General features: G+C 40.3%; 1 protein-coding gene across 4 annotated transcripts in view; it reads left to right on the forward strand.

Moving 5' to 3' along the window:
• Window positions 1-23,539, forward strand: part of cher (filamin-A) — a 754,003-nt gene that overhangs the window by 495,901 nt on the left and 234,563 nt on the right. For all 4 annotated transcript variants that reach the window (XM_067140703.2, XM_067140704.2, XM_067140705.2 and 1 more), the window contains one exon: window positions 191-326. In XM_067140703.2, coding sequence (XP_066996804.1) covers window positions 191-326 — 136 coding nt within the window. The remainder of the gene's footprint in view (window positions 1-190; window positions 327-23,539) is intronic.

Consider the following 23,539-nt stretch of genomic DNA (forward strand, 5'->3'; position numbering starts at 1 on the left):
GTCCTAAAACACATTCTAAAATCAAGCACCTATTTTTAAATGTAGGGAAGTTTTAGTGGCCGATTACAGATCATTAACGAATGTGTGGGGTCTGTGGTTTCCTTACAGAAAGGAAGCAATGGTGGGAAGAGATGTGTGTTGCGAATATATTTTGTAATTTACTGTGATACTGAATGCTTTTCTGTTTCAGTGACCTCGACATTGATATCGAAGACAATGGTGACGGTACCTTCAGTATATATTATATGGTGAAAGATGCTGGAGACTATACACTGAGTGTCAAATTTGGTGGTCAACCTGTACCTGAGGGCTTCTACACCTTCACGGTAAGTGCAGATTTTCTCGATTCTGTTTTTTTTTGGGGGGGGGGGTGAGGAACAGAGAATTTACACAAGAGGAGTTTGGAGAACTCTCGAGAACCAGATTAACTGATCCCTAATACAATTGATTAGGTTTCAGTCCCTGTTGTTTCCGTCTAACGTAGAAGCTTTTTTAAATATTTAGTTATAATCTACGTCGTCATTCTATATACTTATTTCAAGAACGCCTACTTTCTGTCGGTAACGTGGAATAGTTGATATCGTCCTTATTTAGGTTATTTGTGGATCTGTGATGAGACAAAAGCACAATGACTACTCACTCAGATTCTCCAAACAAATACATGTCAAAAGCATATTCTGAATATTGTGGAAGGCTTACATTGTTCCAGTCAGTGCTATCGGTGACTGAGAACTGCTGTAGTATGGAACGTATCCTTAAACAGAATGTGAAAGTCTCCTCGGTTATTCCGTACTTGATAGTTATTTTACTGCAGTATATCCTCCTTTCTCGAAGATAAAAGTTCCTTCGATCTGACCTTTTATGTGGTGATCTACTCAATAGCAGCATTCAGTAATTTTGTCACAAGTAGCTTGCTGGCCCTATCTGCATGGAAGATCTAGGATAGGGCAGGTAACTAGACTTTAGTCCCATTCGTCCCAACCTCGTATCACTGAACCTGTGGATGAACCTTTCTCGAATGTTCAACACGTGAGTTAAATTGACCCTCTGTACCGAGCTCGATAGCTGCAGTCGCTTAAGTGCGGCCAGTATCCAGTATTCGGGAGATAGTAGGTTCGAACCCCACTGTCGGCAGCCCTGAAAATGGTTTTCCGCTAATAAACCTGCAAATACGCTACCCACCATGAAACATGGAGGTAGATCAATTATGATTTGGGGGTGCATGTCGCCTTGTGGAGTGGAAAATATCAAAACCAACAATGGCACCATGGACAGAAGGGGGTTATTTAAACATTTTAAAGAGCAGTGTCAGAGTGCAATAAAAATGGGGTTGGGGTATAGCTACATCTTTCAGCAAGACAATGACCGCAGCAGTTTAGCCGCGGAGCCGGGCAAGGTTCCAGTATTTACAGAGGATGTAGCAAGCAACAAACTAAGGAGAAATGGTCCTAAAACATTGATCGCAAGCCTGATATTTTCGAGTTATGGCCCGCTACCACTACTATCATTGATCACGATGTTCCAATAATTTATGGAGGATCGTATGCAACAAAAGACGGAAAAAGGTTCCTGAGTTGCTGGAGAATGTGCTACCAAAGGAACGACTGCAAATGTGGTATATGCATAATGGGACACCGGCCCATTTTCATCGTTCGCCTGACCTTTACCTTTCAGATTTTGACTTTGGGGTACATGTGAAGGCCATGGTGTATGTGGTTGCCATTAGTAAAATCGATACACTACGAGAACGCGTGTTCAATGCCTGTGATGCAATCCGGCAACGAATGCGTGATTCCATGCGACATTGGATGGAAGGTTGCATTGCAGTGGATGGCGGTCGCACCGAGCACATATTATGAGGAGTATATCGAATACGTGGTAATCATTGATGATGATAGCGGTAGCAGACAATAACCCCGATGATATTGGGTTTGCGATCAATGTTTATAGGACCTTTTTCTCCTTCGTTTGTTGCGTGCTACTTCTCTGTAAATATTGGAACCTTTTCCAAATGCAACCTGTATTTTTGCTCTCGCTCAAGATACTGTACACTGGCACCAAAAAGTGTTGGCACAGACACCTTTTCGCATATAATACAATTTTATAAATACTAGAACCATTATTTGTATACCATTAACCCTTACTCAATAAAGGAAATAATTTGAGTATCAAACTATTTTCCCAACACAACATAGACACATGTAATCTATTAAATTAGGGTTTTCTCCTGCTCAAAAAGATATTGGTACACTGTATGACGTTTGTTATTGAGCTTTACAGACAGCGCCGCGGGTACCAGATTTGTACAGTCGAAGTTGACAAACAGTTCAGTCGCTTGCCTGACGATCAGTGTATGGATCATTCACTTGTCACGAAGAATCCGAAGGGGAAGGACCATTCCATGTCGTTCCGCAACAAGGTGGTTTTCTTGCATTCGCAGGGTAAAAGTTACCGTGAAATTGGTAAAGAACGTTCTGTTATACACCAGTGCGGACAATCATCAAGACGTTTCAAGAGACTGGTACAACAGACAATAAACGCAGACGTCCAAGAGTAGGGAGCGTCGAAGCATAGTTCGTCTTGCACTAAAAGAGCCCTTTAAAAATGCCAGTCAACGTCCAACAAACAGGTCAGTGCTCAAACTATTAGGAATGTTTTGAACGCAACTGATATTCATGGGAGATCTCCCAGAAAGAAACTATTTATTTTGGAAGTTAACCGAAGAAAACGCTTGCAGTTCGCTGAAGGTTATGTCAATAAATCGATTGAATTTTGGAATTCTGTGATATTTTCTGACGAATCCAAGTTTAACTTGTTTGGATCTGATGGAAATGTAAAAGTGTGGTGCAAACCAAATACATAGCTCCAATCACAACTTGTCCTGCCTACAGTAAATCATGGGGGAGGAAGCGTAGTGGTTTGGGGATGCATGGGAGCTTCTGGTGTTAGTAACTTGGCAATTATTGAAGGTGTTGTGGATCATCGTAAATATACCGATGTGTTGCGAGGCCACTTATGTAGCAGTGCACAGAAACTGGGTCTTGATGGCATCTTTTACTTTCAACAAGACAACGATCCGAAATATACGGCTCTGCGAACGCGAATTTTTAGTGATACTTCTTTGTACCGAGTGGCGGGTAAGGAGGGAGCTCGCCCGGTTCCGGTAATACTGCCAATTGAAATCTGAAATATCGATTGTATAATCGATCGATATGAATTTTCTAAACCTTTAAGCCAACAACTGTCACACACACACACACACACACACACACACACAAACACACACACACACACACATTATATAACATTTCTCGGTGCGAATCTTGTTCCTAGCATGAAATCTCAGAAATACCCCTTCCACAATCGCAACAACAGTACTAGTACGTAAAGTCACGGCCGACTGGATCCTTCGCTCCGCTCCTTATACCGGCCTTGACAATCGCTTGTGAAGCCCAGCATAAAGCTGTAATTGGAAAGTTTCACCATCATGCCGCTGAAGCGCTGGCCTCCTAAGTCACTGACAGGAAGCTGTATAGCGCAAAGGCGCAAATTACCGCATTTCCAGTTTCATTTACATTGTTTTGCTGTTGTAAGTGTTTGTAATGTGTTCGCAATGAGGTTTTTGTTGGTTTGTTATTGAGAGTTGATAGTTATGCGCAAATTAGTTAGTTTTTTATTATATAGTGTGGTGATTTGATTTTTTAAAATTGTGTTCATAAGTCTTGGAATATCTCATATTGTTGTGATCCTATTGTAGTTCGAACATAAATTTTCTGCAAACAAGAAAAAATGTAATGAATGGTTCAAAGTGATTTCTCGCCGTAACTCTTCCCAAATAAGAATTCTAATTTATGCGCTAATTCTGTTTTTCCCTTTATTGTATAGTTTAGTGATTTGTTTTCCTTTAACTGTGTTTGGAAATATTTGAACATGTACTGCTGTGTCTTTTTGTACTTCAAACAGGAAAAAGAGCAAATGGACACTACGATTTCACGAATTCCTTGTAGACCAGGACAAAACTAAGGAGTGGCTGAAAGCAATTTCTCGCGATAACTTTGTCCCTAACACTAATTCTGTTTCTTCTGTTGTCTGTAGCCTTCATTTCAGGAAATCACTTCAAAGTTTTTGCATTTTTCAGAAATCACTTATTGCCTCCCACTACAACTAACAAGCTGACACAAAGCTGAGAACACTACGTTGAAATCTATGAAAAAATAATCTGAGGAATTCTGATATTGTTGAGATTTACTTTCAAAATTAATTTTCAAATGTCAGTTTCACTGTAGAACAAGATATGGCTGAAGCAGAAATGACATTACAAGCACAAGGATGTCTGAAACACCTAAGTTCGTATTATAGCTCCCTACAACCACCCTTGAATTAGCATTTTCATTTTAGTTTTTGTTTCTGTTTTCGGGTATTTATTACCCCTACATTTTCTTTCATTGAATAATCCTTTAGGTGGAGTCATATTTGCCACATGACAGCAACACGACACAGTTTTTCCAAGATAATCTGAACTTTGACACTTAAGCACCGACAAGTAGGAACCATTACTGTTATGCCAGTAAGGCGAAGTTAAGTGTTACCTGTGCAATTAACTGAATTTTTATAGGAAATTCTTTTATGTTTTGACCACGCCCCTTTCCTGACATCAGCACTTGAATAATTTTAAAACTCTAATTGAACAATGACTTTTAATCTCAAGATTAACATCAGAAGGCAAAGGTATTGTAGTAAATTCTGCTATGTATCTAAATGCTATGGATAATAAAAGTAAATACTATTATTCGTCACAGTTAAGGAACGTCAGATGAACTATTCCATATCTCCGCAATTTCATTTCAAACGTTATTTTGGCAAATATCAACGAGGTAGCCTTTAGGATTAAACATTTTAACAGTATTAGTCAGTGTAACATACTCCTTCATTCCTCTAAATTAAGATAAATCGGCGATCAAAGTCAATGTCAGAACGTCAGGTTGGACTACTCCATTTTCCGCAGTTTTATTTCACGTTATTTTGACGAATATCAATGAAAGTAGTCTTTAGGACTAATCATTTTAACAGTATTGACCTATGTAACATTCTCCATACCTGTAAATTACGATAAATTGGGAATCTAAGTCCATGGAGGAGTATGCATTTCTACCGCAAAACTTAGGTCGCCAGCGCCACGCATCGAACTATGAAACTACTCCGATTACAGTACGTGCACCCGATTGTCAAGGCCGATAAGGAGCTAGCTAGAGCGATGCATCAAGTCGGCCGTGGTAAAGTGTACGGCAGATGTACACCCGAGCACAGAAATGGTGTCCCGATGTAAACAAAGCATTGTATCTCCCCACCTCCTCGCTTAACGCATTGCTACAGGGAGACGGCCCGCTACAAGGCTGTTGTGGTTGAAATGGGCACTGTGGAGGATGTACAGCAATACACACACTGTGCCTTCAGCACTACCCGTTCACTCCCTTCCCCTTCTTTTCGGTACTGAAGTGGCCTTCAACACTACCCCTTCACTCACTCTCCTCCTTTCCAGTACTGGAGTGGGGCAGTGTTGATTGTTTACGTCGGGACACCATTTCTGTGCTTGCATGTACCACGGCGATGCATAATCGATTCATAGTTTGTGTTCAAAGGTTGGCGATACGAATCTCGACAATTGCCGAGGTCTACTGATTCAGCACTAGGGAGTCTAGTTATCACTAAAAGTTTCGCGAGTAATACATAATATACCAAGAAGAGTTTTCACTCCACACAGAGCCCTGATCTTAACCCAATAGAGCATCTTTGGGTTCACTTGGAGACAAAAGTTTGAAAATGTTGTTCTACAGGGAAGCGGGAGTTTCAACGGTGTTGTTGGAGGAATGGTCGAAGATCTCACGAGAGATTACTCGCAGTTTGGTTTCCTTCATGCCAAGATTTCTACAAGCTGTCATCAATGCCAACGGTATGCACACGGGCTACTAGACTTGAGTTACGTGAATTACAGAGACTTTAATTTCATTCGTGTATAGGTGTGCCAATACTTTTTTGATGTGTAGAGCAACTGATTTTGTTTTGTAACGTATTATTTTGTTGTAAGAAACCAATTATACTCGAAGAACCTTATGTTTACTACTGTATATTTCAATATAAATAAGTGTCTTGGCATCACCTTTATTTGTGTGGAATGTATATAGGGTGAAGCGTAATTCGCGCACTCGGGCGTCGCAGCGCGACTCCTCACATGCCAGCAATTAAAAAATGTATGTTACAAAATTTCGTCTTGCGAGTATATCCGGTAGAAAACGGACGTTAGAGAGTAGCAATCTGGCAACACTGTAACCATTTGTAGGGTAACTACCGCTGTCAGCACGTCCACGTCGTGCTGTACAGTTGGTGCAGTGGGTAGAGTTTTTGGTTGGCATGCAGGAGGTCGATGGTTCGATCCTGGGTTGAGGCGCATCTTTTATTTGCTAATTTCCATCTGACATTACCTACTGTGATACAGTAAGACACCGTTTCTGAGGTGACATGTATCCTACATTTACAACATAATAATAATAATAATAATAATAATAATAATAATAATAATAATAATAATACATTAAGATACGTACTAAACAGCATACGGTTACCAGACGCAACACGCAATGTTGAAAGGCAGAATTATTGGGACCATGGTGATAACACATACAAATTGTAACCGAGTTTGGACATTATTCGCAGAGCACGTTGCTAGGCCTACTGGTAACGTAAGGCCCTAACGAAATGTAATGGAACTGAACGAGGCAAGAATAATAGTTGGTACTAATCTATGGGACCATTGGAGGAGGGTACAAAAAAAACAGGCTTCACATCTAGTAGATGAAGTGGTGCGAATAAATTCACGCTCACGACGTGGAAAGGGCGCCTTTAAAAGCTGACCAATGAAAACGATTGTTCGTCCATTTCTGGGATCGTAGTATGTATGTGCAAATGGTTTCTAGAGGACCCGCTGCAATCGCTATTGACGATTAAGATGCCAGATACCATACCACCTGGACTGCATTTACGAAATAAAAAACATACGCCTCAACCCAGGAACGACCACTCGACCTCCTGCATGCTAACCCAAAACTCTATCCATTGCACCAACTGTACAATACGAGTAATGTCTGCTGACAAAGGTAGTTACCCTATATGTGGTTACAGTGTTGCCAGATTGCTAATCTTCAACGTCGTTTTTCTGCCGGATATACTCGCAAGATGAAATTTTGTAAGATACATTTTTTTTATTGCTGGCATGTGAGGAGTCGCGCTGCGACGCCCGAGTGCGCGAATTACGCTTCATCCTGTATAGTGGTAGGTGTGCCAATACTTTCTGGTGCCAGTGCATGTGGAGCGCTCGTTCGATAACGGATTAGTGACAAGGGCAGTCATTCCGTATCCTGTCAGCGCGGTCAGCCACACCTAACTTCTTAAGGAGTTAAATGTCATAGCTTTTTTCAATTTGGCCTAATACAGGCTTGTCCGTTCGATTCGGAATATTGGGTTAGACATAACACGTTTGAACGTTTTCAGGAAGTTGGTATTTTCTGTAGAAATTACAGATACTAGTAAACAGCAGTGCTAAATTAGAAAATATATAATGCGGAGAGAGTTACGAAACGGTGAGGAACGTGGTATGGTGTGGCATTGGATATCTGCCATGAGTGGGGCAACGTCTGTTATACAGCATACACGTAAGAAAATGGGGTGACCTCAATGCTAATTTAGTACAGCCATGGAATAATTGTCCAGCTGGACACCCTGGAAACAATATGGAGTTCTCTCATAGCAGGTGCGACAGGGACATTCATTCAGCATCCTTGTCAGCGCGGTTAACCACACCTAATTCATACGGAGTTAAATGCAGTAACATTCAGTTTGACCTAATGCACCCTTGTACGCTCGATTTGGATTATTGTTGGTATTTTCTATAGAAATTAGATACTAGTAAAGAGCAGTGCTAAATTAGAAAATATATAATGCGTAGAGAGTTACGAAATGGTTAGGAATGTGGTATGGTGTGGCGTTTGATATCTTCCATGATAAACTTTTAACTTTTTCAGTCTACAGGTTTTTTTTTAGAAACTAAAACTACAGATAGAACTTGCTGGCTCGTGATTTATTGTAGCAAATATACACGTGTTCGAGCCCAGGCAGTTGCTTCGAGTGACACAGCGATCAGGTCGTAGCACATAGAGTACTGTACCTTTCGAGAGGAAGGAACGTAGGAAGGTGTATGCTGTATGTATCTGAAGGCCAACGGCCGTAGCCGTGTTGAAACACCGGATCCCGTGAGATCTCCGAAGTTAAGCAACATTGGGCGTGGTCACGAGTTGGATGGGTTGCCACGCGCTGTTGGTGGGGGGGTAAGGGAATGGAGGAGCGGAAAGGAACTGGCCACCCTACCGCACGTAAACTCCGGCTCAGGAACACCTCTGCGGAGGTTCGGACCTGCCTTGGGGCAGAATAACCCTTGCTTTATGTATCTGAAGAAATTTCCCGACAACCATGTGTATAATTGGCAACTGAATAAATGTACGCCAAGAAGCGAGGATGTTTTCTATTTAGTTAAATGGCAATTTTTTAAAGAGTTGACCGCTTTTGGAGTATTTACTTTTGTATATCCATATATGCCTGTTTACGTTAAGCATTACCAGCGCTTTTGAGTCTACTTTCTACTCATAAGTTTGAAAGGTGGGTAGATTACTGTGAATAGTGCACCATAGTAAACCATTCACTAATTGAATGTGCATAGTAATTCGGTCCCCCTAACAGTAATGGAAAAGAAACAATCGGATGTATAATAAACAATGTTCTGAGTGTTTAAATATGAGATCGATTGATGGGCTCGTGTGTGAAATTACCTCTTCCACTGAAAAAAAATGTTCACAAAGCTATTTTTATAGTTGTATAGTTATACGCGTCCGCCTCTGCGGTGTAGTGGTTAGCGTGATTAGCTGCCACCCCCGGAGGCCCGGGTTCGATTCCCGGCTCTGCCACGAAATTTGAAAAGTGGTACGAGGGCTGGAACGGGGTCCACTCAGCCTCGTGAGGTCAACTGAGTAGAGGTGGGTTCGATTCCCCCTCAGCCATCCTGGAAGTGGTTTTCCGTGGTTTCCCACTTCTCCTCCAGGCAAATGCCGGGATGGTACCTAACTTAAGGCCACGGCCGCTTCCTTCCCTCTTCCTTGCCTATCCCTTCCAATCTTCCCATCCCTCCATAAGGCCCCTGTTCAGCATAGCAGGTGAGGCCGCCTGGGCGAGGTACTGGTCATACTCCCCAGTTGTATCCCCCGACCAAGAGTCTGAAGCTCCAGGACACTGCCCTTGAGGCGGTAGAGGTGGGATCCCTCGCTGAGTCCGAGGGAAAAACCGAACCTGGAGGGTAAAGAGATGATGATGATGATGATGATGATGATGATGATGATGATGATGATGATAGTTATACGCTGTACAACACTTTTTATTTACCGTATTTACGCGAATAATCCCCGCATATTAAAAAAAAAGGAAGCACGAAATTGGAGTGCGGGTTTTATAGTTTTCGATGTGGGATGTACATTTACACTTTGTGTAACCGCAGATGGAAGAAAACTGTCCCCATATGTCATATTTAAAAGGAAAACAATTCAGACTTTTAACTTAAAACTGCATTTACATTTTTAAATAGTATTTTACAGAGTAAATTTAAGTTCAACATTTCTCCGTGTCACGATAGAATGCGTCTTCCGGAACGTGCAGGGGTATCTTTCTGCACTTTCTTTCACTTCGGTGTGTCGACAGTGTGTTTCATAGTTGCTGAGTTCGAGTGAAATCGTAATTCTTTTGTATTCAGCGTCTTATAGGAACGCCACAATATCACGTAACAGGCAGTGTGCGGAGAAGCAGAATCCGCGAACACTGGCGATGCCGACAGTAATGTTGGCGAAAAAGCGAGGTTCATAATTATAATCCATTCGTACCCACCGAACAGTACTGTCAGTGCCAATGAAACTGCATTGTTTGTTTATGCCTAGCCAAAACGGGCTTTTTAAAAGGATATGGGATTACTGTACTGTGTTGCAATGCAGACGGAAGCGGAAGATTTCCTCCCCCCGTCATAGGAGAGCTCGATAAGCCGCGATGTTTCGAGGGTGTCGGCTATTTTCCGCGCAAGTACAAGGCATCTAAAAATGCAGAGAGTGCAGTAATCCACTTGTACAGGGGAGCCAGCATAATTTGTCCTCTTCTTTGAATCGTTTCGTTGCGAGAGGTTATGTTAGCCACTGAGTTATCCAAGTGTATTATTTGAATACTGTACATGCACCTTGTTGGATACTTCTTGGAATTTGTTTTCCATGGCATTTGAAAGGTTTAAACTGTGAATCAATGTAAGTTCCATGCACAACGGGTCTTGAATATTTTGTGACGCGGCAAGGGTTGGCATTTCTGAAGCATGAGTTGGCAGTTAATTCGAAATCACGTAATTCAAAGTCAGGTTTTTGCGTCCCCAAGAGTTCGAATTAACGAGGTTTTACTGTATCGCAAAACTACCATCAGTGTTCGCATGTGTGTCTGTTTCAATTGTTTACATTTCACGAAAAGAATTATCCACCACCGGTCGTATTAATATCCGAGTGAAAAGAGACCGCGTGTGAAAAGTATTTTGTGTGACGAATTTGTAAGTAATTTACGAGAGGATTCTAGTGATGCAAGAGACAATGAATCTTACGATCTGCAGAGAATCGAGCCTATGCACGTTCAGATTAATAAAATACCTAGGCCTACTTGCTAACTTTCATGGCAAATATATTTTTTATATCATCTCAAATATGTTCAGGCAAAGCAGCTATATCCGTAAATTTACACGTTCATATTAGCATAAAGACCACGTGGACCTCGCGGAGTGATATGAAATGTTTGTTTTTACCTACTTTACCCCTTCGATGGAAGGAATTTTAGTCCATTTCATTTTCTTCAAAATGATCCTTCCTAAAATTAGGGTGCGGGAATTATTCGCGTAAATACGGTATTCAGTTTATCTCAGGAGGTTAAAAATAGACGTAGAATACAGAAATGTGTATAACCACTCATTTTATTCTTTTGAAATATTGAAGTTCCAATAGATAAAACACCCTCTTAATTTCTGCTGGAGTAGTTTTATCAATTTAAAAATAAACTTCTCTTTATTTCAAGAACGTATATGGAGTATTAATGCAAAGCAGTTTACTTAAACTCTTCTAAAGACACAAGGCTAAAACATAATCACACTATATTTCACATCCAAAATTTTGAGAGGACCCTCTTTCTTTTCCGCGAAATATTCCTGTTGAGGTTAGGGCTACGTATTAAGTAAGACACACACGCCCATGCAGTATTCCAGTTCAATACACCCACCAGAGAAGATCTAGACATAGAACTGTTTACATTCAAGGAAGTAGAGGATGCTATAAACAGCTCCAAGAATAACAAGGCTTGTGGTCCGGATAATATCTACAATGAACACATTAAAATGGCTTTCCCGGTATTAAAAGAAGGAATAACATATGTTTTGAACCAATGCCTTAAGCAAGAAATGATTCCAAACAACTAGAGAAAGTCCACAGTCCAAATGATATCTAAAGGAAAGGGAAGTACTGAAGATCCAAACGCTTACAGAGGCTTCGCCCTTGAATGCACGCTGCTAAAGATCCTAACAAAACTCATATGCCAACGTCTGACTAGCGAAGTGGATCCCAAATTACCAGAGGAATAATTTTGTTTTAGAAGAGGGAGGAACACGATACAGGCCATCAAGTGTCTACTGGATGATATTGAAGCAGGTGAAAAACTACAGCGGGAGGCAAGCTGTACATCATCTTCGTTGACTTCTCTAAAGCTTTAGACTCTGTTAGCCGAAAAATTATAATGGAGAAACTAAACAGATTAATGAGAAGGAATATAAGTCTCAAAAGACTCATTCAGAACATACTGGCCTCGAACTGCATAGAAATTAGTGACGGAATCGCGAAGTCCAACCCAATTCAACAAACCACAGGTGTACTACAAGGGGATACACTAAGCCCATTACTATTTATCATTCCTACGGCTGATATTATAGAAGTAATCCATGGAAGAAGAAAACAAGCATATACAGGGTTATTCACTTAAGACGTTACACGGAAGTAATTTCTAAACCATTCAAGATATCGGCATTCTGTTTTCATATTCGTAAATGGTACCTAGGAGCTTGTAAAATAATGTGCTACGTATTCTCATGGAGTGATTAATGGCCAAGATGGAAGCCTCAGTGTTAAAATTGCGAGAGCCGAGCTGAGTGGCTCAGGCGGTAAAGGCGCTGGCTTTCTGAGCCTAAGTTGGCAGCTTCGATTTTGGCTTAGTCCGGTGGTATATGAAGGCGCTCAAATACTTCAGCCTTATGTCTGTAGATTTACCGGCACGTAAAAATCTCCTGCGGAACGAAATTCCGGCACCTCGGTGTCTCCGAAAACCTTCAAAATAGTTAGTGGGACGTAAAACCAATATTTTTTTTTTTAAATTACGACATAAGAAATGTTAAAATTTCTCCGAAATCACTGAAGCTAACAAATATAGGGAGGTGACATGGAGGAGGAAAGGTGTAAGTTTACCTCCTCTATCGTGTCATGTGCCTCTGTGCTTTCACGTTTCAGGCGGCCGTGAAGTACTGGTGAGCTCTTTGACCAATGAGAGTGCTACGTTTTTCTGTAATAATTTAAAATATACGGCAGGAAATTTTAATGCTTTTTAAAGACACACTGCAATCTACAAGCCAAGAGTTTTCGTCAGAATGTTTTACGATGTTAATCGGTTGAGCCGTTCTCTCAAACTCGCTGTAACAAAAATCAGCCTAGTGTTTTAAGTATATAGATTATTATTATTATTATTATTATTATTATTATTATTATTATTATTATTATTCACTTTTAAGTCAAAATTTATAAATCTATGTTGTTGTAAGTTTTGTAATGCAACTTACCAGAAAACCCTCAATGTGTTAGGTGCAGCGCGACTCCATTAGCAACTAAAATCTTGAAACAGTTTGATCCAGTGATAAACATTTGATTAAAATTCACCTAATTTTGTGCGAATGAACAAGCTAAGTTGCAATTTGAAATGTAGGTAAGTAGAGGGGAAAAATATGAAAGTGAAAAGATTATGCTTTGTACCAAAGGCTGCCTACACATTCTTAGTTGGTTCCGGTGTGATAAACACGCAACACTCTTAAATATGATTTAACATATTTCTTCGTTGTAAACATGTCTGAGAAGGAGAATCCCAGGTTAATGTTGGGAACAAGAAAACTATTATAACGAACGCAGGGAAGGATATGTGTAAGATGCCGGGCTGAGTGGCTCAGATGGTTCAGGCGCTGGCCTTCTGATCCCAACTCGGCAGGTTCAATCCTGGCTCAGTCCGGCGGTATTTGAAGGTGCTCAAATACGTCAGCCTCGTGTCGGTAGATTTACTGGCACGTATAAGAATTCCTGCGGGACAAAATTCCGGCACCTCGGAGTCTCTGAAAACAGTCAAAAAGTAGGTAGTGGGACGTAAAGACAATAACATATTATATATGTAAGATACCAGGAAACATTTAATGTTTTGAAAATTGTTTGTGTATATTTTAAAATATTGTATTTGACGCTATTTGCAATATTAGAGCAGGAATAACTGTCCGATTAAAATAGCAAAATATCTTGCTGTCGCGTAGTTCTGAGTTTGCATTCGGGAGATGGTGGGTTCGAATTCCACCGTCGGCAGCCCTGCGCATGGTGTTATGTGGTTTTCCTAGGCAATTTCTGGGGTTATACCTTAATTGAGGCCACGGCTGCTACCTTCCCATTCCTAGCTCTCTTCCTTCATACCGTCGCCGAAAGACGTTGTGTTAGTACGACATTAAACCACTAGAATATATCTTTATCTTACTGCCCTTCCATCGAGTTGGCCGTGCGGTTAGGGGCGCCCATTCGGGAGATAGTGGGTTCGAACCCTACTGCTGGCAGCCCTGAAGATGGTTTTCGTAGTTTCCCATTTTCACACCAGGCAAATGTTGGGGCTGCGCCTTAATTAACGCCATGGCCGCTTCTTTTCCACTCCTAGCCCTTTCCTATCCGATCGTCGCCATAAGACCTCCCTGTGTCAGTGCGATGTAAAGCAAATTTTTAAAAAACCTGCTATTCAGAAGGTGTAGCAGAGAGCAGACGTGTGAGAGTGAAGCGAACTATCAGATAATCCTGTTACTGTATTTCTTGCCATTCTCTGAAGCCAGTCCTGTTGATACTGGTCACTGAAGTAAAAAAAATTCTTGTACTATAACTAATAAACAAAGATGAAAATAACGTTTTTTCCTGGCACGAAACGTCTGGGCCAGGGGCGTAGCAAAGGGAGGGGGGGGGGGTACTGGGGGCTAGAACCTCCCTATGGAAATTTTACAGAAAGAATATAAACAAAAAATGACAAACAATAAACTAGATAAACATTCAGAGACATAATTGTAGAACCAGCAGATCTGTTGAATCTATTTTCTAAGAAGCCTCGGAAGTTGGATTTTAGGTTGTAAACTGAACATACCATTCGCTATAAAACTATTGGCCTTGATCGTATCGTTTTTGTTCTGTATTTTAATGTAAGATATTGTAGTGCACCGCAGTCTGAATATGAACCATAATTAACTTGTATCAGGCCGGGCTGAGTGGCTCAGACGGTTAAGGCGCTGGCCTTCTAACCTCAACTTGGCAGGTTCGATCCTGGCTCAGTCCGGTGGTATTTGAAGGTGCTCAAATACGACAGCCCTGTGTCGGTAGATTTACTGGCACGTAAAAGAACTCCTGCGGGACTAAATTCCGGCACCTCGGCGTCTCGGAAGACCGTAAAAGTAGTTAGTGGGACGTAAAGCAAATAACATTATTATTAACTTGTATCAGTGTCATAATGACAAGTCTTGCATGCGCGCACCACACACGCACAAGCACCTTCATTGTATTCTATCATCATTTTGCAAATATAACCCCGTCCCAACGCCAGATCCTGGCTACGCTACTGGTCCCGGCCTATTTGAGAACATGTAGTGTGTAATATATCACTTAGTTGTGTGTTACCTACAGTACATTGATTCAGCGTATTATACATGCAGATACTGTACTTTTGCGTGTTCCTTGTTTTAATGCAATGCACCGTAATAAAAAGTCCATAAATAAGATGAACGTAAAAACAATGAAAATAGTATGGTATTTCTAATCGGCTTTAGATTTATCTTTATTCGTATCGAAACATAATAGGCATGTTCACCTGATGCAATGACGTTAGGAGTAGAGCTTATTCCTCAAACCAATAGAGAGAGAATCCTGTTTAAGCTTCAGTTTCAATGATATTCTGGCGTTGTGTCAGGAATGTACACAATTGGAAAAGGTCCAGCTTGACTGGAGACAAAACATGAGAATTAAATGCCGAACATACTTTGAAGTGCGACTGATTCTCTATGCAGAAGTGTTTTAGGAGTTAGATTCGGAGACCTATTCCGTAACTCATAATACACGCTTTTGGACACACACATTAATACAGGGAGGGTTTAGCTGCGCATTACAGGCATTGCATTCAGGAGATGCTGGGTGCATGCTGCAGCCGTGAAAATTGTTTTTCCATAGTTTCCCATTTTCACAAAAGGTAATGCTGGGAGTCAAAAATTAGCTATGACATAGATGTACAGTACAAATCCGGCATTTGCCTGGCGTTAAAATTGTGGAACCTCGGGGAATCTAGTCATTGTGGATAGCAACGGTGGGGTTCAAAGCTAAGGCTTAAGGCTACACAACGTGAACTGAACAGCCAAGCTTACTTTCTTACACGTATATTTTGTAGATTTGACCTTTTTTTATTCGAAATTAATCCTGATCTCTAAAAGAAAGTAAAAGGTGTGAACTGCTTCTTAAGAAAACCTCATATTTTCCTTAACGTTACTGTAAATTAAAATCCACAGCCTGTATCCAGTCATTCGACCGGATCAGGAATGAAGTCCCCCATCTAGCGGCGTGGATAGGAATTGTGCCGGCTGCCGAAGCCTGTCGCACTCCTCTGAGGCAATGATTAATGACTGACAAATGAAATGAAATGAAATGATATTGAAGAGATTTGCTGGAATGAAAGATGACAGGGAAAACCGGAGTACTCGGAGAAAAACGTGTCCCGCCTCCACTTTTTCCAGCACAAATCTCACATGGAATGGCCGGGATTTGAACCATGGACCCAGCGGTGAGAGGCCGGCGCGCTGCCGCCAGAGCCATGGAGGCTCCGTTAATGTTACTATTGAATTTAAATGAATGAAGAAGAAAGTTTTGAGCTTTCGAGGCTGTGTAACCGACTCTAAATGATCGATACAGCGTTACTGTAATGAAATATTAGATTTGGAATAGTTTGGGAACTCCTGAGATTGTGATTGTCAGAAGGTCGTTGATTAGCTTTGTGCTCTGTTCCAAACGTGAAATGTTTTCCTTTGAGATTTACTGCATTCCGCTTCCTTAAAGACTCGCTGGTTGTTCTCGCGATTCACTGGTGTCGTCTATTATGTGTTTAAATTACTGTAATTCTTCATCATATATTAGGCCAACTTTTGTCCGCGCAAAAAAGGAAAGCAAATTCGTCTCCGTGCAGGCCATGAAGGTCCTTGGAGAGGGGTGGAAGGCTTCATTTCGGCACTTGGTGGGGTAGAGTGATTAGCTCTACGCCCCGCCGCCTTTGCCCCCAGGAATTAACCTGGTACTCATTTTTGGTGTAGGCTGACTGAACCTCAGGACCGTATGCACCTTCGGAAGTGGAAATCTCATTTCTTAACATTTTCGACTTCCTGATGGGGAATCGAACCCACGTCCTTCCTGGTGAAGCGAGCACGTCATTACCGCCTCGGCCAGGTAGCTCCTTTTTTGTCCACGACGACAGCCAGCAGTGAGGTAGAAACCTTAGCTCATGTCCTCGGCTTCTGCTCACGTAGTGAAGCCCTCCGTATGTAAGACATCACACCATCCGTCATACGTTTTCAGAAGGACTATGGGAATTTGGATATGTCGCTCAGGAAGACGTTGTAGCAATAGCCAATCAAGGAAGGACGAGGCGAGTAGACTTCATCGTCGAGAAGGCTGGATCCAACGGTCCGTTTCGAAGTTAGCTCTACCCTGCCATACGACGATGTCGATAAAGGGAAAATACGCCATCTATGAGCCAACAACCCTTTATCATAAGGAAAAGTATGAGCTTGAGGAAACTGAATTTGTCGGGTTGATGATCGGGGCGCGCGCGGAACGATAAAATCGCATTCTATGAACATCTGCCGTGCCTTTGGGTTCTTTAAAACCAGTGATAATGTATATTGCCATATCCGCCGTTAAGGGATATGTAGCTTCTTGCATTACCATCTTTTAAGTAGCCTATACATCTTGCTTAATATTGTAGGTTACTTATATTTAGCACTTAGACACCTTGGTAGACATCCCTAGAAATAGTAGGCCTATATTTTAGAATTTTCAGATGTCCGGTCGTTTAGCTGTCGCTTATGTGTGTATTAAATTTGTTTATCTACTTTACAATGACATTTTCCAAAATTATATTCCCCAGAGGTCATTTCTCTTCAAATTCATTTTTATAATAGCATAAGCTTGGCAGCCTTGAAATAAAGGAAGCAAAGAGTTAAATAAACTACAGGTTCAGTGCTGGCTTTTCCTTAAAATAGGTTGTTCCAGTCGACAGTTAGACAGTATCTTCCGAGAGACTTGTACATTGTACTAATAATACCAAGCAAGTGGCTATGCGGTTTGGGTCACGTAGCTGTCGGCTTGCATTCGGGATATGGTGGGTTCGAATTCAAATTTCGGCAGCCCTGAAGAGGGTTTTCCGCGATTTCCCATTTTCACGCCGGGCAAACGCTGGGGCTGTACCGTTAATTAAGGCCACGGTCGCTTCTTTCCCACTCCTAGCCTTCTACTATCCCATCGTCGCTATAAGACCTGTCTGTGTCGATGCGACGTAAAGCAAATTGTAAAAATAAATTAATTAAAAACCTTATACGGATGGCTCTCCAAAAGTAGACAGTTCACGATAACAAACATGATATATGCGTTACCTTTTAATTCATATCTTTAGAAAATTAAAATCAAACCCGTGGAATGAACTCTGAAGGAACATCCTATTTCGAATAGCGGGCATGATGTCCAGATAACATCGTTACTGGCTTTTCACCAAAGCAGTCGTGATTGGAATCCCGGCTAGTGCACTTGAGATTTTTGAAATTGTCAGTCCCTGTGATTTGGACTCCACATCAAACTGGAGATCCTGTTGGTACGATCACGGTATTGTCGCGTAATTTTAAAAGCTTGCTTGTATTTCAATCACTCGTGGTGTGAAATATTTAACTCTCGAGTGTGCTGAAGGAGCTGACGTTTTGATTTATCGTTGCATATACAACGAAGAGCTCTCCTTGTAACCTGTCTTGTTTCTTTTCGTTGGCGTGAGTATCCTCTACTCTGATATCCACTTATTAACGCGATGAACTTCAGCGCTACGAAGTGTGTATCAACTTTTATATTTACGCAGTAAATGAACAAAGAAGTATAAGTTTCTGTTCAATTTTTTGTGGTTTACGTACGTAGTATTCGACCCTCTGATGATACAAGGATTGTAGATTTAAGATAGTTTATATTACAGAAAGTGGGATTTGTTCTTGTACTCCAGGAATTACATTGCTTCGTATTGAAGTGTATTATATATCTTGTGTTGTATGTTTCGTGGACATTTTAACACGCGATATAGAATATTTTTTGCTTCTGTCCTGTGTTCAATGCAATTTGTTTTAATGCTCGATGAAGAGTGAAATGAAGCCTGTGTGTTGGGTTCTGTTGGAAATAGTACTAGATGGACCATTTAGTTCAAACTTCTTTTGTTTATTTTTAATCATTCGCTGAATGATGAGGGCCATTTTGCAGTTAAATATCACGTTCCACGTAAAAGAAGTAAGAAGTCGTCATTGACACTACAACTAACGTGCTCTATTGAGCATGACGTTGATTCTTTGACCAGTAGAATGAATGAAGAACAAAGTTCCATTCATCTTGTTGATTGTAAGGAAAAGTGTGCCAACTAGCTTGTCACTAGCATGGCATCACTGCAAATCGTTCTGGAACACATTAACATGCTATGTATACACTGATGCTTATTTGCCAGTTAAAAATAGAGCTCGTTAGATTAATTTCTTCTTCGTTTGATGTAAGTGGTTCACATGGCATGTCTCTTGCGCAGCGTTCAGTCGCTCGAACGGTTACGCAAACTTGGTAAACTTTCCTGTTACCTTGTCCTTTTTGATCTCGTGAAATGGGAATTGGGGAACTAGATAATACAGTCTAAATAACAACAGAAACGACAGATAATATGCTGTGAAAAAGTCAGGGCTGCTCAGTATGTGAGGAAACAGGCGCTCAAGGAAATCTGGTGGTAAAATATCAGCTCTGAACTGTCAACTCTTTAGAAGTACTGAAACTGTGAATTCTTTAGATTTACCTAAGTTTGTGTGCTCTGGTCTAGATCGATGTAGCGGGTTGAGATTAAGTGAGGTAATGGACGTATGTAGGAGATTCCTTAGCTGTATGAAATGGAAGCAAGTATTTATAGGGGTTGAATCTCTGTCCAATAAGGAAACATTAATGGCGGTTTAATTATATGCATACAAGAACATTTTGGTAAAACAATTATATATTTCTTAATTCAGTGTTCACTCGTTGTAAGCGAATCTATCTCCAGTTACCTCGGTTCCTTATAGTACATACTAGCAATTACCCGCGGCTTCGCTCGCGTGGATTTCGTAATTTGATCAGAGCAATCGTTCCTCGGCATTGTACTAAGACACTATCTGAAAATTCCTAAAGTATAAAAACTGACCCAAAATTTAAGTTTCATTTACCCCAGAAATTCTTTGTAAACCCTGTTTGTGGTATTGCCTTTTGGGGCTAAGAAGACGACCATGCGACATAGAGCTGTACATGCGAGAAACAGTCTTCTCTCAAGTAAAAAAATAAATACATGTTTCTATATTTTTAAAGCAGATTCCAAATACCAATTCCCACATCTGTAACATAATCAGTTTTTGAGATATACGTAAGTATCCCCATAAAAAAAAAATCAACCCCTTGACCAGTCCTTCCCCTACCCCCATCTAAGTGTATTTTCCGAAAACAAAAATACATGTTTCCTTATTTTTAAAGAAGATTCCAAGTATCAATTTTTACGTCTGTAACATTTTCAGTTTTTAAGATATGAGTTACCTCAAAAAATATTCTACTGTTTCACCCCCTGTTAAGTGCCCTCTCCGAAAACAAAAAGCTACAGGTTCCTGTATTTTTAAAGGACTTTCCAAATACCAAGTTTCTTGTCTCTAGCATGTCAAGATCTTTTGATTAGGCGCCCGTAGGCTACCTGCGCGTCGTGATGAGGATGAAATGGTGATGAAGACAACACATACACCCAGCCCCCGTGCCAGGGAAATTAACCAATGATGGTTAAAATTCCCGACCCTGCCGGGAATCGAACCTGGGACCCCTGTGACCAGAGGCCAGCACGCTAACCATATAATGAAGATATACCGGTACTCATTTTAAAAATTCATCCGCTTTTCCAATTATTTTCAGCCCCTCAATTGGATTTTCTGAAAGCAAAAAGAATACGTGTTTCATTATTTTTAAAGGATATTCAAATACCAGTTTTCATGCCTGCACGTCTGTAACACCTTCAGTTTTTTAGATAAATGAATACTCATAAGAATTATTCAACTTCGTCTTCCTCACTTCTTTCCACTTTCCACAAACAAAAAGTACGTGTTTAGTTTGAAATGAAAAATACCAACCTTCACGACTGTAACAGCTACAGTTTTTAAGATAAAGTATCCTCATAAACGTATTTCAACTCTTTACTTATTTTCAACCCCACACCCCTTACTACGATTTTCCGAAGAAACAAATACATGTTTCTTTATGTTTAAAGGAGATTCCAAATACTAATTTTCACGTCAGTTTTTGAGATATAATTATACTCATGACAGTAATTCAACTCCTTTTACACCCCCCTTCCTACCCGTTAAGTTGATTCTCCCTCCCCAAAAGTGCGTGTTTCTTTATTTTTAGATGAGATTCCAAATACCAATGTTCACGTCTTTAATCTTTTTAGTTGAAATGAAATGGCGTGTGGCATTTAGTGCCGGGAGATCCCAGGACGGGTTCGGCTCGCCAGGTGCAGGTCTTATGACTCCCGTAGGCGACCTGCGCGTCGTGATGAGGATGAAATGATGATGATATGATATATATGATATAACATATTTATTACCCCACCATAGTTACAAACCATCGGTATAAGGGAATGAAGGAAATATTCCAAAGGTAGACTAACTACTTAACTACAACTAATCTATAACTAATTTAATCTAAATCGTCTATGGGTAAATTACACTCTAACTAATTTAGTGGCGCCCCGCACGGGCGGGATACCAGACACCATGCACGGCACCACCCCTATCTTAATCTACTGAGCTGCCTCTAACATGGGCGGAATGATGATGAAGACAACACATACACCCAGCCCCCATGCCAGGGAAATTAACCAATGATGGTTCAAGTTCCCGACCCTGCCAGGAATCGATCCCGGGAGCCCTGTTACCAAAGGCCAGCACGGTAATCATTTAGCTGGAATTTTTTAAATTTTTTGAGATATAAAGAATTCAACTAATTTTTTAATTCATTCACCCATTTAAGTGGATTTTCCATAGAGAAAAGAATACGTATCTCTTTACTTTGAAAGAAGATTCCAAATATAAATGTTCATGCCTCTAACATCTTCAGTTTTTGAGATGTATCCTCATAAAAAGAATTCATCTCCTTTTTCACCCCAGTCCGTTAAGTTGATTACCCCACCCCCACCAAAAATGCGTGTTACTTTATTTTTTCAAGTGATTCCAAGTAAAAATTTTCACGTGTGCAACCTTAAGTTCTTGAGATATAAGTTTCTCCATAAAAAGAATTAAATTTTTTCACTTCCTTTCACCCTGCCCCCTTAAGTGAATTTTCCGAAAACCAAAAGAAACTTTTTCTTTGTTTATAAAAGAGCTCCAAATGCCAATTATCACGACTGTAACATCTTCAGTTTTTGAGATATATGTATCCTCATAAAAAGGAATTAAGCTCCTTTTTCACCGCCCCCGCCCCAAATTGATTTCCCCACAAAAATGCGCGTTTCTTTATTTTTTAAAGGAGATTCTAAATACTAATTTTCACGTCTGTAACATCTTTAGTTTTTGAGATATATGTATCCTCATACAAAGTATTCAAACAATTTTTCCATTAATTCATCCCCGTTAACTGGATTTTCCAAAGGCAAAAGATTACATTTTTCTTTAGTTTGAAAGAAAATTCCAATTGCAAATTTTCATGTACCGGTATGTAACATCTCCAGTTTTTGTGATATAAGTATCCTCATGAAAATAATTCAACTAATCTATCACTCCACCCCCGCCCGTTAAGTTGGTTTCCCCCACCCAAAATATGCGTGTTTCTTTATTTTTAAAGGAGACTCCAAATACCTATTACCACGTCTGTAACTTTCAGTTTTAAGATATAAGTTTCTCCAGAAAAGGTATTCAATTTTTTACTTCCTTTCACAGTCCCCACTCAGGTGATTTTCCAAAAACAAACAGTACTCGTTTCTTTAAAAGAGCTTCCAAATACCAATTATCACTTCTGTAACATCTTCAGTTTTTGAGATATATGTATCCTCGTAAAAGGAATTCATCTACGTTTTCATCCCCCCCCTACCAAGTTGATTCCCCCCACCCCCACCCCGCAAATGCGTGTTTGCGTGTTTCCTTATTTTTAAAGCAGATTCCAAATACCAGTTTTCACGTTTTTAACATCTTTAGATTTTTGGTATGTGTATATATATTCTCATACAAATAATTCAACTAATTTTTCAATCCTTCCCCCCCCCCTCTTCCCGTTAAGGGTTTTTTCCGAAAACCAAAGAATACGTGTTTCCTTATTTTTAAAGGAGATTCCAAATACCAATTTTCACGTCTGCAACATGTTAAGTTTTTAAGATATACTGTAGACAAGCTAATTTTAAAAAATCATCCTCTTTTTCAGTTCCCCTTAAGTGGATTTTCCTAAAAAAAATTGTTTCTTTACTTTTAGAGGAAATTCCAAATACCAGTTTCCAAATCTGTAATATGTTACGTGTCTGAGATAATTTGCAGATATAGTCTTTTTTTTAATTCACCCCGTTTGTCACTCCTGTTTACCGCTATTCATCGGATTATCCAAAACCACAAGAATACGGGTTTCTTTATCTTCAAAGGATATTCCAAATTTCAGTTTTCATGACTGTAACATTTTCAGTTTTTGAGATATAACTCTCCTCATAAAAGGTGTTCAGCCCATTTCCCCCCATTTCTCATCCCCCTTAATGGGATTTTCCGAAAACAAAAAATACGCGTTTCTTTATTTTTAAAGGA

This window comes from Anabrus simplex, chromosome 2 (genome assembly GCF_040414725.1).
Source record: "Anabrus simplex isolate iqAnaSimp1 chromosome 2, ASM4041472v1, whole genome shotgun sequence".
In the NCBI taxonomy this organism is placed as follows: domain Eukaryota; kingdom Metazoa; phylum Arthropoda; class Insecta; order Orthoptera; family Tettigoniidae; genus Anabrus; species Anabrus simplex.